The following is an 11,036-nucleotide window of genomic DNA, read 5'->3' as shown; positions in this document are numbered from 1 at the left end:
GGTTTAAGAGCTATGATCTCGTTGAAAATGACAACGGCAAGAAACGTAAAATCCGCCTTTCCACTGGACGTAAAAAAGCTAGGCCTTGTCCTTCCATGCCTTCGCTGAACTCTAAATGTCCTCTGACAGACGGCGAGGTCAAATGTGTAGATCTAATACAGTGAATTCAGTGAGCATGCTCCAACTCACAGCTTCTCAAGGTCATCGTTTTGTTGTTGTTATTATCATCACTCAACATTGTCTAGAGAAATCCAGGTAATGATTTTGTATGATTTAGATTGTAATTTTTTCTACTTGCTTAAATACATGAGGCGCTTCACATATGATTACATGTATGCATCGCTTCACGAGCGATTTGTTTGCTGTGTTTGATGGACCTGCCTTGTTTATATTTGCTACTGCGTTACAAAAACAGGGCATATCTGGAAGTGCGTACAGTTATATAGACTAAGACATCTACCTACATCTGCTTTTATTAGGTTTCCTTTTAAAAACAGGCATTACGTACTCTACGCACTTGGCGTGGGATTCGGGGCCCGTTAAAATTTTTGATATTTTAGAGGGCGAACGGTGCCATTTGGTACGGTATAGAACTTTGATTCAACTAGGCAGAAGGGACCAGAAATCGAAAGGGGGGGGGGGGGGGGGGGGGGGGGGCAGGATCCCCCTGACCCCCCCCTCCAAATCCGCCACTGCGTCTGTAATAGCAACACTTTTCTAAGATTGAAGGTATAATTTCAGAGCTGGACACTATGAGTCAATATGAAGTCATACCTCTTCTCGTGGGGTCCATGAAAGTGAATTTTGAAAGTAAGCAGTTTTTAATCTATTGATCTGAAGTGTAGGTCCAGGAAAATGTACTTGTATGTAAATATAATTACAGTCTACAGTAATGTATTTATCAATTTAACCATACATTCTACTTTTTACTGATAAAATGTATGGTTTCAGTTGTATACACCATATGCAAGGCTTAAAATTACCGCCCCCCAACCACCAAAAAGATAGAAAAAACCCCACTGATGTCATTGCAACAATGTATCTAACTGTTGATAAACAGTAAATCATACCGTTTTCCTTCCTATGAGGCATGATATTTTACCGCATGCTTTATAGATGAGGAATGTGTTTAGTCTCATTAGAAAAAATTACTATTTGTATCATCAAAACACAAGGGAAAAAAAAACCTCTTTCAGTATATCTGGATCTGTTGTACTTGTATAGATCTATGATTTATTTAACAGCTCAAACCCAGTTGCCAGAGTCTTCATCGGCCACTTTACTGAAAGGGAAACACTTGGTAGTGATAGATACAGGGAGCCTTAGTGACCAAGATAGCATCTTAAAAGGTGATTTCTTCATAATTTCCAAATCCAGAATGTAGATAAAAGACAATAAATTAATGTTGTGCCTACCTTATGTTGCTAATTTCTCTTTTGGTATATATAGTCACAAAATGCTCAGGCACAAACGAAAAAAAAAAAAATTAAAAATAGAAGGTTAAAAAAACGAGCAAATTATGGATTACACGGGGGCGTCTCGATAGTCCGAAGGTTCATTGGTCCGAAGGTTCATTGGTCCGAAAAGTGGTAACGTTTTCATCGATTTTTTAATCAAGGGTTCATTGGTCCAAAGGTTCTATAGTGAATATTCGGACCAATGAACCTTCGGACTATTGAACCTTCGGACTATTGCTACGGCCCCGATTACACAACAAAGGAAAACAATAGAAATAAACAAGTAAAGAATTAATTGATCTTTGAGATGTTTTATATTATCTTTGATATCACTTTTTTTAATCAGTCCTGGAGCAGCAAGCCATGTCAGTGGGTGATGTACAATATGTGGTGTGTACACATAGCCATGCTGATCATAAGGGCAACGCTGGAATGTTTACAAAGGCCAAACTAATTGAGCCACAAAGTTTATACTCAACACAGGTCCATTTATAACTTTTTATATTTTAAATAAATTAGAATTAAAATGATAAAAAACAAGGTAGCATTTCACAAGTTATCTAGTTTCTCACTTACAACAACCATCCGTTTCTTTGCTTATTTTGAAAAGTTAAGATCACAACATGGTGCACCAAGCTGAATTATGCATGTCTGATTTTTGTTATCAGATATTGTGTGTGAAGTTGTTTAATCATACTTTTTTTTTTTGAGAGAGAGAGAGAGAGGGAGAGAGAGAGAGAGAGAGAGGGTGGTGGAGGGGGGGAGTGGTCTTGCCACATAAATTATACCACTTTCGTACAATTTTTTCAGTCTTTTCCTATGAAACTTGATGACAGCATAGAAATCATCTCCACCCCTGGCCACACCGATCAGGATTTGACTGTGATTGTACGAAACACTAAAGAAGGAACAGTGGCACTGACGGGTATGTAGCTAGACCAAGGGGCGTCATCATTGGTGTATGCCCACTATGACTCCTTTCTGCCCCTCTCCACTCTAGTTAATAATCGCATTATGCATAGCAAGCAAAGTGAAATGGATTCCCTCTGTCTGAATGTTTTTTTTCCAGTTTTTTTCATAAAATCAGGCATCATTTCATCACTTGGCAATAACAAAATACATTTTGTTAATATTTTCAGGTGATCTGTTTAGTTGTAAAGAAGATTTGACATCTGAATGGCTTTGGAGAGACTATAGCCAGAATCAAGTGAATCAGGAGCAGAGCAGGAAAACAATTCTCAGCATTGCAGACTTTATTGTGCCAGGGCATGGACCCATGTTTAAAGTTATCAAGTAGTTCCAAAGACCAATTATCACTTAAAGTCATAATAACTCTTCATTTTGGCCAAAAATTGGAGCCCACTCTGACATTGCATAGTCACCCGATATTGAGCGATAGTCTCTGGTGACCTACTTAAAACCGCGGGAAAAGCAGACAACAACAACACTACATAACAATAATATAAGATTCATAAGATATGTTCGTCTTATTGCTCAAAATGCATTTATATCTACAATGTGTGCTATTCTGGGCTTTTCATTATCCAACTCACTGTACAAACCTCGCAACTTACATCTGCGTATTGCATCAGGCTTTTCGTGCCAGAAGTTATTTTGGTCTCGAATGAACGCGAGAATCCGCGTGACATCCCAACGTCATTGGCAACGGATGCCTTAACGACCGGGAAGAAAGGCATCGAAAGCCCTATTCACAAGCACAGATTTTAGTTTTACTACAATAACGGCCGTTTTAGTGGTAAAATGCAATAGAATATATTTCCATGCATTGTTTCCAATGTATTTCTTGCGGAATTTTGAATCTCAAAGGAAAGAGTTATTATTGCTTTAAGTTTGGTGACTGATATATATATATATATTTTTTTTTTTTTTGCAAGAAAGATGCCATTTAGGCAGGTGCATATGTTGTCAAGACAAAACTACCAAACAAAAAAGATATAAAGAAAAGAAGGTAACTAGAGGATCAGAGAGGCGATACCGCCTCCGGATATTGTACCACCAGCTGGAGTAAGCGCATTCGTATGGACCCCCCCCCCTCCAAAAAGGGACACCATCACCAGTCTTGTGCTTGACAAGCTCTATAAAATGCAATCAACAGGAGTTCTCAAAATATACAAAAAAAATATAATTAAAAATGGTCAGTATATGACTTTCTATTCAACTTCAATAGTAACTATGGACCTATCTCTGCCAGTTTTGGAGATATAAGGGACTAAATGTTATAATTTTGCAGTTACCATAATGTGCCATAAATTTCCTACAGAAAAAATTAATCAAAATAAAGAAAAGGTCATTTTGGTCAAAATTCTTGAAATGGGAGGTGCTCTGAGGTTCCAGATGTTCTAATTTGATGAAACAATGTCATTTTTGACCACAAGTTGCCTGCTTTGCCAAGCCTTATGTTTTATTTTTCTGGGGTTCAAAATTAATTATCCATTACCGTACTGCACATTTTGCTTTCACCACCAATATGTACTTTTTGATACAGCGTAAATTTGGAGATAAAAAGGAAGCAAAATTTACAAAGTTCAGTTCATGGTGAAAAGTAGGTCAAAGGTCAATTTTAAGGTCACATTTAGATTGCCAGTATATGACTTCCTATTCAACTTCAATAGTAACTATGGACCTATCTCTGCCAGTTTTGGAGATAAAAGGGAAGCAAAATTTGCAAAGTTCAATTCATGGTGAAAAGTAGGTTAAAGGTCAATTTGAAGGTCACAGTAAGATTGCCGGTATATGACTTCCTATTCAATACAATAGTAACTATGGACCTATCTCTGCCAGTTTTGGAGATAAAAGGGAAGCAAAATTTGCAAAGTTCAATTTATGGTGAAAAGTAGGTCAAAGGTCAATTTTAAGGTCACATTTAGATTGTCAGTATATGACTTCATATTCAAGTTCAATAGAAACTATGGACCTATCTCTGCCAGTTTTGGAGATAAAAGGGAAGCAAAATTTGCAAAGTTCAATTCATGGTGAAAAGTAGGTCAAAGGTCAATTTCAAGGTCACATTTAGATTGCCAGTATATGACTTCCTATTCAACTTCAATAGTAACTATGGACCTATCTCTGCCAGTTTTGGAGATAAAAGGGAAGCAAAATTTGCAAAGTTCAGTTCATGGTGAAAAGTAGGTCAAAGGTCAATTTCAAGGTCACAGTAAGATTGCCAGTATATGACTTCCTATTCAACTTCAATAGTAACTATGGACCTATCTCTGCCAGTTTTGGAGATATAAGGGACTAAATGTTATAATTTTGGAATTACCTTAATGTGCCATAAATTTCCTACAGCAAAAATTAATTAAAATAAAGAAAAGGTCATTTTGGTCAAAATTCTTGAAATGGGAGGTGCTCTGAAGTTCCAGAAGTTCAAATTTGATGAAATAATGTCATTTTTGACCACAAGTTGTCTGCTTTGCCAAGCCTTATGTTTTATTTTTCCAGAGTTCAAAATTTATTATCCATTACCGTACTGCACATTTTGCTTTCACCACCAATATGTACTTTCTGATACAGCATAACTTGAAAACCGTACGGAATACAAAAAAACGGAGACCACCTTCAGTGTTGGGCTTTACATGCTCTACAAAATGCAAAAAAGAATGGGTCTCTAGCATTAACGGTTCCCGAATTAGAGACAGTTTTCAGTTTCGCCATCTTATGGCCGCTACTCCGGTGAAAATGCACTGATTGACCCCAAATTCACGGAGATGAAGGATGACCTGAAGGGTAACACTTTCCAATAATATTATTGGTTAAGTCTGTGTGGTGTCTGAATAACAGGGCAAAAAAAACTTTTTTCGTAAAAAATTTAATTTTTTTGAAAATTTTGGCCCGTTTGACCTTGAAGTAAAGGTCAAAGGTCAAATCCAAGGGCATATTTGAAATTTACACATATGACTTTTGGAAAGCCGTCTGTAGAAATTTTTCCCATAACCCCTTCCGTAGGGTAGATAATTAGCATTTAATTTTGCCATTTTTGGACAAGGGTGCATTTCAATGAGTGCCACACCCAGACCCCAATACCGACAAAGCCCAAATTTTACGTGGAACGAGTTGAGATTATAGGTGACCTAAATCCAAGAGATGGGTACGGGGGGCCTTACCGCCTAGGAGGAGAAGCGGTAACGGTAGCCGTCCGGCGGAGCCGGCGGAACGATCCGGACGGGACCGAAACCATGTGTACCGCCAGCGCTAACGCTGGTGGTACAATAATAAGAAATTATACATTTTGCTTTAATTCAATATTTCTTCAATGTGTGAGGCACAGTTATTCATCCATTAGGGATATAAATACTTTTTCAACATCGTGGCATATTAGGTGTACTTGGAATTCTATTCTTTAAGAATGATTTTTCTACTTAAAAGCAGTGGAAGAGGGTTAAGGAAAGCAGTTTAAAATATGTCTTGCACATGGCAGAAATGATGTAGGAAACATTAAAATGTTCTACATAGACTGTGTAGTAGTGTATAGAATGTATCCATTACACGCATTGTTCACTTACATTCATAAAATGATTAATCCTGCCTACACTTTGTGTTTATAAGATATATAATTTAATTTTATCTTTGGAAGCACAGAGTGACATATTTAGTGAATTTGTATTTTGGGGAAAGAAAGTAAATTAAAAACCACGATAACATTTTAAGGTAAAGACGACAAATTATAAACATAAAATTCTGCAGAATCAACCAATTTTTAGTTTACTCTTAATAGTTCTACTTTCATACCAATGCCAGCTTCAATTTTTTATTCATAATATTGAACACTGGTAAAACACTGAATCAAAATGTTTTCCAGATGTATTCTTTAATTGCTCTCCCCATGCATTTCTTGAGCCCTCAGCCTTCTACTTGATCTCAATTTTTAGACAACTAATTCATATCAAGTAATGTTAATTAATAACAAATTTTGTTTTATTTAAAAAAAATAACAAAACTGCCATGTTTTCCTTTGAGTGAAAAACAAATTTTTGCAGAATCTGATATAAGATTTTACATAAACTTTTTTGTTATATAATAGTTATACATATACAGATCATGAACTCTCCAAAAAGATCAGTAAAATTTAATACTGAATGTTATCATCTCAAAAACTTGCTACCAAACAAAATACCTTGTTCATCATCAAATACTGAAATACACTGTATTAATCATTTATCTCAGCGAAAGAGGGCAGTTGGATTTACAAATGTAACCAAAAAATTGCACTTCAATACAAAACTGCTTGAATTAATCAAAATATATCACAGTACATTTAATTTAATATAATAAGAACATAACAAGAGATACATAGATATACACCCATTTTTCCCATAATATTATATTATATTATTATACATAAAAAAGGACTTCTCTATACAAATAACATATCGTTACAATTCACTGAAATAATTTTGATTAATCATCCTGGTTAGAACCCATTCCTGGCTCAGTTGTGAAATGCTATTCAAACAGAGACCCTGTGGTTCAAATATTAAATTATAATTATTGAAATAATTTATTCTCTTCTCCATATCAAAAGCCTTTACTTATTACTCAGATTTGGAGTCTCCGTCCTTTTCAAAATATACAGTTCAGATGTGTAACTGGTAGTGGCATCTTAGACTTCTCTTTGCCTGCAGTAAATATATTTAGAGCACTTCCTTTACAGTGGTTAATGTAAAATCTTGTAAGAGGACTGTAAATAGGAAAAAGGTTAGAATGTAAAGTATGGATTAAATATGGCATGTAAAAATTTAAGTAATAAATTGTGTGAGGGAAAGAACCCTTTAAAATAGATTAGACAATACATATATATATTTTTTTTTTTTAATTTGAAAGAGAAAAAACACCTAAAAATGCATGTCCATGACCTCTTATGAAGAGTCTGATCATCTCAAAAGTTCAAAACACTGAAACTAATTATTGGAATGTACTGTAAGTTTCAATAAAGCATTAAAAAAGAGTTACAAATTTTAGTATAATTTACTAACCATCTTCTTCATATTGATCTGGTCTTTTGTCCAGCTTGAAATAACTTCTTCTCATTGGCATAGGAATAGAGGGAAAATCCATAAGCTCAATGAAACACTGAGGTACCTGGAAATATATATACAATATGTATATATGTGTGAGTGTTGAAGACTTCTTTATCCCACTTTTTGTATAAAAAAAGAAACTTTATTTCCAACCTAAATCTTTGATGAACTACTGGTAGTCTTACCTTGATGTACTACTGGTAGTCTTACCTCCAGTGCTGCATTTTTGTTTTTCGAATTCCTCACTTTCTTTTTGCATGGTGCTGTTTTGTCCTTTATAGAGCAGACTGTTTCTTCACAGACAAGATTTGCTTCAGACTTTCTCGTACACACTTTTTTAAATTCAGATTTTTTTCTTTTTTGGGCTTTTTTTTGTGAATTCTGTGTATGATCTTCTGGAGTCTCGCCTAAAGTATTAAGTGGCACTTCACTTTCCTAAAAGCAAATTAAAATCTCTTTGAATTAGTAGTATGAGATAATGTTTTCAATAATTGATCAATACAATTGATAGGAAAATTTTCAAAAATGTTCTCTGAAATCAATATACTGTAATTATATTTTTGCATATCTTGAAAGACGCTATTGTATAATTATGTTTTCATTGGTAGCATCATTTTCGTAAATTATTTAATGATATCAGTCATCTAATCTTGCCTGCACTTGATTATCTCTCTCACTGGAGGTTCCACCTTTCTTTTCTGTTGCTTCCATCTTATCTGTAAGAGTCTTATACTTTTGCTTCCTTGCATCCCTCACAGACTTTATGTTCTTACTCTTAGCTTTCAACTCCTTTACTCTTTGTGGTTCATTATGCAAAGTTTGGTTACTATCTTCAACTAACTTGTCCTGGTTGTTCTTATTTTTCACAATTTTCTTCAAAAGTAGAAAGTAATTTAACATTAACAAAAATAATTTTAGAATGCCTTTCAGGGACTCGTTTCACAAGTCTTAAATTTTTGGGTAACTTACAGACTGCTAATTTAAATTGGTAGCCAACTTAACCTAATGTCGACTTCGCAATTTTAACTTGAAAGCATTTTTCCAGTTGCTGCACAATGCACGTACTGGGTAGTTGACATGCATTCACACTGAACCTATATGAGCTACCAGTACATGCACTGTCATCAGGGCTGATAAAAAATATTGTTCAGAAAATTTAAATTTGCTTTAGAGGCCAAGTTAAAAGACCAAAAGAATGCGTTACTAGTAGGTGGTCTATTAGCTTCATTATGAAATGCTAATATGTCTATCTGTCTGTACCATAATTCCACAAAAGAACTATTTACCAAACCCATCATACACAAAAGCACAAGATAACAGTCATATGTGTAATCAAAATATTTTTCCTCCCACTCTTGAAGTGATGGGAAATCGTGTTTTAATTTACTCAATAAAACTGAAGAATCATGCCAATATAAATATGCCTCTTTTTTTAACCTTTCTCTGCACTTTTGCTAATGGTGCTGTAAATGTTGTTCTAGTAGTTTCCACTTTGTCTTCAAGAGGATTCACAGTCTCTGAATTTGGATTTAGTTTGGTTCTGGGTTTACCTATTCTTTGTTGTTCACTCGGCAAAAATTGAGAAACTAGGCTTAAATATGAAATATTACCTAGGGCCTGTTAATAAAATTGCAATAACAATAAAAGGGAGGAGTTAAATACTGTACCTGCAAAATTCTTTAATCTAATTATCTTATCCAGTTTATTAATTTAAGAAATAAAATCTTGATATAATTTCACATAGACTAGATCTTTTTTATTACTACTTATTAATAAGTATCTGATGACTCATACCTTTCTTCCTGGCCTTTTCTGTACTAGGGATTCTTGGGTTTTATTCTGGTCATAATTTTCTTTTTCTAGCACCTTGCATCTCAGACTTTCATTATATTCCTATACACAGATGAAGCACTTGTCATGAAAATGAATTGCATTCAGTATTTTCATAATATCCATGTTCACTCTGTTGTCTTCATGTAATTAATTGCTTTACGATGTTAACTGACATGTTACCTCAACTGGAGCATCACATTCTGGAGCCTCAAGAGTTATTTCTTCTTGGTCCTCTCCCTCTAAAAAGGCAGATGCAATTTGAATACCAAGTTATTCTAACATGCCACACCTTAAATTCTTTTGCATCTATAAAAAAATCACTGAAACAATTAAGTTAATGTTTTTAAAGTAAATTACATCTAATACAGAAAAACAACTAATGAGTTTACTTAAATTAACAAAAAACATTTGAATTGATGTTGATGCAGCACTGACAATTTAAAGTTGAAAGTTACCATCACCACAAATGTCTGTCATTTCACTTGCAGCAGTAACCCTGGATAAATCAGGGGGAATAACTTCAGCAATATCTAGGTTCTGGGATGTAAAGAGAACTGTTGAGTTCTTTGGACATAATCGCCCCTGTCTCATAAACGGTTTGTTACCCTTTACTGGTGACCTAAAAAAAATTGTTGTCATGAACAAAACATGACAAACATAGAAACAAGACACCAAATGCAGAAAAACAGTGCAACAACACACAGACATAAAAGCTGTCAAATGTGCAGACAAAAAGCAGAAAATAGGTCATTTTGTCAATTTTGATGCAATAATAAATGATGCTTATGACAGCACACTCAATCAACACCAAATTTAAATCATGCACACCAGGTAACATGGACAATAAAAATATAGTTTCAGGATCATGACAGTTCAAATTCACATAAAGAAAATCCCAATATGTGAAAAATGATGACAGTGCATAAAGTAATATGTACTACATTTTATAATGCTTAAGGGCATAAACACCAATGTGAAAATACTGAAAATATTACTTGTACAGAGATTCAGGTGAATCGGAGTGAAATATCACATCTTGAAAATGACAGTGTTTGACCACTTTTTTATCCATATAGCACTTAAGACTATGTGAAATATGAAATTTCATAACAAACTTGCTCCATTGCCACACAAGCATATTGTACCTGAGTACTCAGTGTGAAATAAAATTGCTAGTTTTGCTTGAGGCGAACAGCATTGTCAACTAAAAGGACTTATTACGAGAACAACATTGGGAATAAAGAGCTGCAAAATTTGCAAACTTCAGTCCATGGTGAAAAGTAGGTCAAAGGTCAATTTGAAGGTCACATTTAGATTGTCAGTATATGACTTCCTATCCAAGTTCAATAGTAACTATGGATCTATCTCTGCCAGTTTTGGAGATGAAAGGGAAGCAAAATTTGCAAAGTTCAGTTCATGGTGAAAAGTAGGTCAAAGGTCAATTTCAAGGTCACATTAAGATTGCCAGTGTACGACTTCCTATTCAAGTTCAATAGTAACTATGGACCTATCTCTGCTAGTTTTGGAGATAAAAGGGCAGCAAAATTTGCAAAGTTCAGTTCATGGTGAAAAGTAGGTCAAAGGTCAATTTCAAGGTCACATTTAGATTGCCGGTGTATGACTTCCTATTCAAGTTCAATAGTAACTATGGACCTATCTCTGCCAGTTTTGGAGATAAAAGGGCAGCAAAATTTACAAAGTTCAGTTC

The 11,036-nt window shown here is 34.8% G+C and overlaps 2 protein-coding genes across 10 annotated transcripts in view; one reads left to right on the top strand and one right to left on the bottom strand.

Annotated features, from left to right (window-relative positions):
- Positions 1 to 107: 107 nt before the first annotated feature.
- LOC106174394 (metallo-beta-lactamase domain-containing protein 1) lies at positions 108 to 10,384 on the top strand. The gene is made up of 6 exons (XM_087006258.1): positions 108 to 255; positions 742 to 810; positions 1,245 to 1,349; positions 1,804 to 1,940; positions 2,268 to 2,382; positions 2,597 to 10,384. Exons 2-6 carry the CDS (start codon positions 753 to 755, stop codon positions 2,752 to 2,754), a joined length of 573 nt encoding a protein of 190 aa, XP_086862384.1. The 5' UTR covers positions 108 to 255; positions 742 to 752; the 3' UTR covers positions 2,755 to 10,384.
- LOC106174419 (uncharacterized) overlaps positions 6,986 to 11,036 on the bottom strand; it is a 22,011-nt gene continuing 17,960 nt past the window's right edge. For 8 of the 9 annotated variants that reach the window (XM_087006251.1, XM_087006245.1, XM_087006244.1 and 5 more), the window contains exons 11-17: positions 9,784 to 9,947; positions 9,509 to 9,567; positions 9,290 to 9,388; positions 8,150 to 8,368; positions 7,706 to 7,930; positions 7,451 to 7,556; positions 6,986 to 7,155 (exon numbers count right to left, since the gene is read on the bottom strand). In XM_087006251.1, the coding sequence (XP_086862377.1) occupies positions 7,109 to 7,155; positions 7,451 to 7,556; positions 7,706 to 7,930; positions 8,150 to 8,368; positions 9,290 to 9,388; positions 9,509 to 9,567; positions 9,784 to 9,947 (919 nt within the window). In that variant the 3' untranslated portion in view covers positions 6,986 to 7,108. The remainder of the gene's footprint in view (positions 7,156 to 7,450; positions 7,557 to 7,705; positions 7,931 to 8,149; positions 8,369 to 9,289; positions 9,389 to 9,508; positions 9,568 to 9,783; positions 9,948 to 11,036) is intronic. The other variant, XM_087006252.1, reaches the window with a different exon arrangement.

This window comes from Lingula anatina, chromosome 2, assembly GCF_051362555.1.
Source record: "Lingula anatina isolate TDL-2025a chromosome 2, LinAna3.0, whole genome shotgun sequence".
Classification (NCBI taxonomy): Eukaryota; Metazoa; Brachiopoda; class Lingulata; order Lingulida; family Lingulidae; genus Lingula; species Lingula anatina.
The sequence above is the reverse complement of the archived record's forward strand: the minus strand, read 5'-3'. Positions and strand labels throughout refer to the sequence as shown.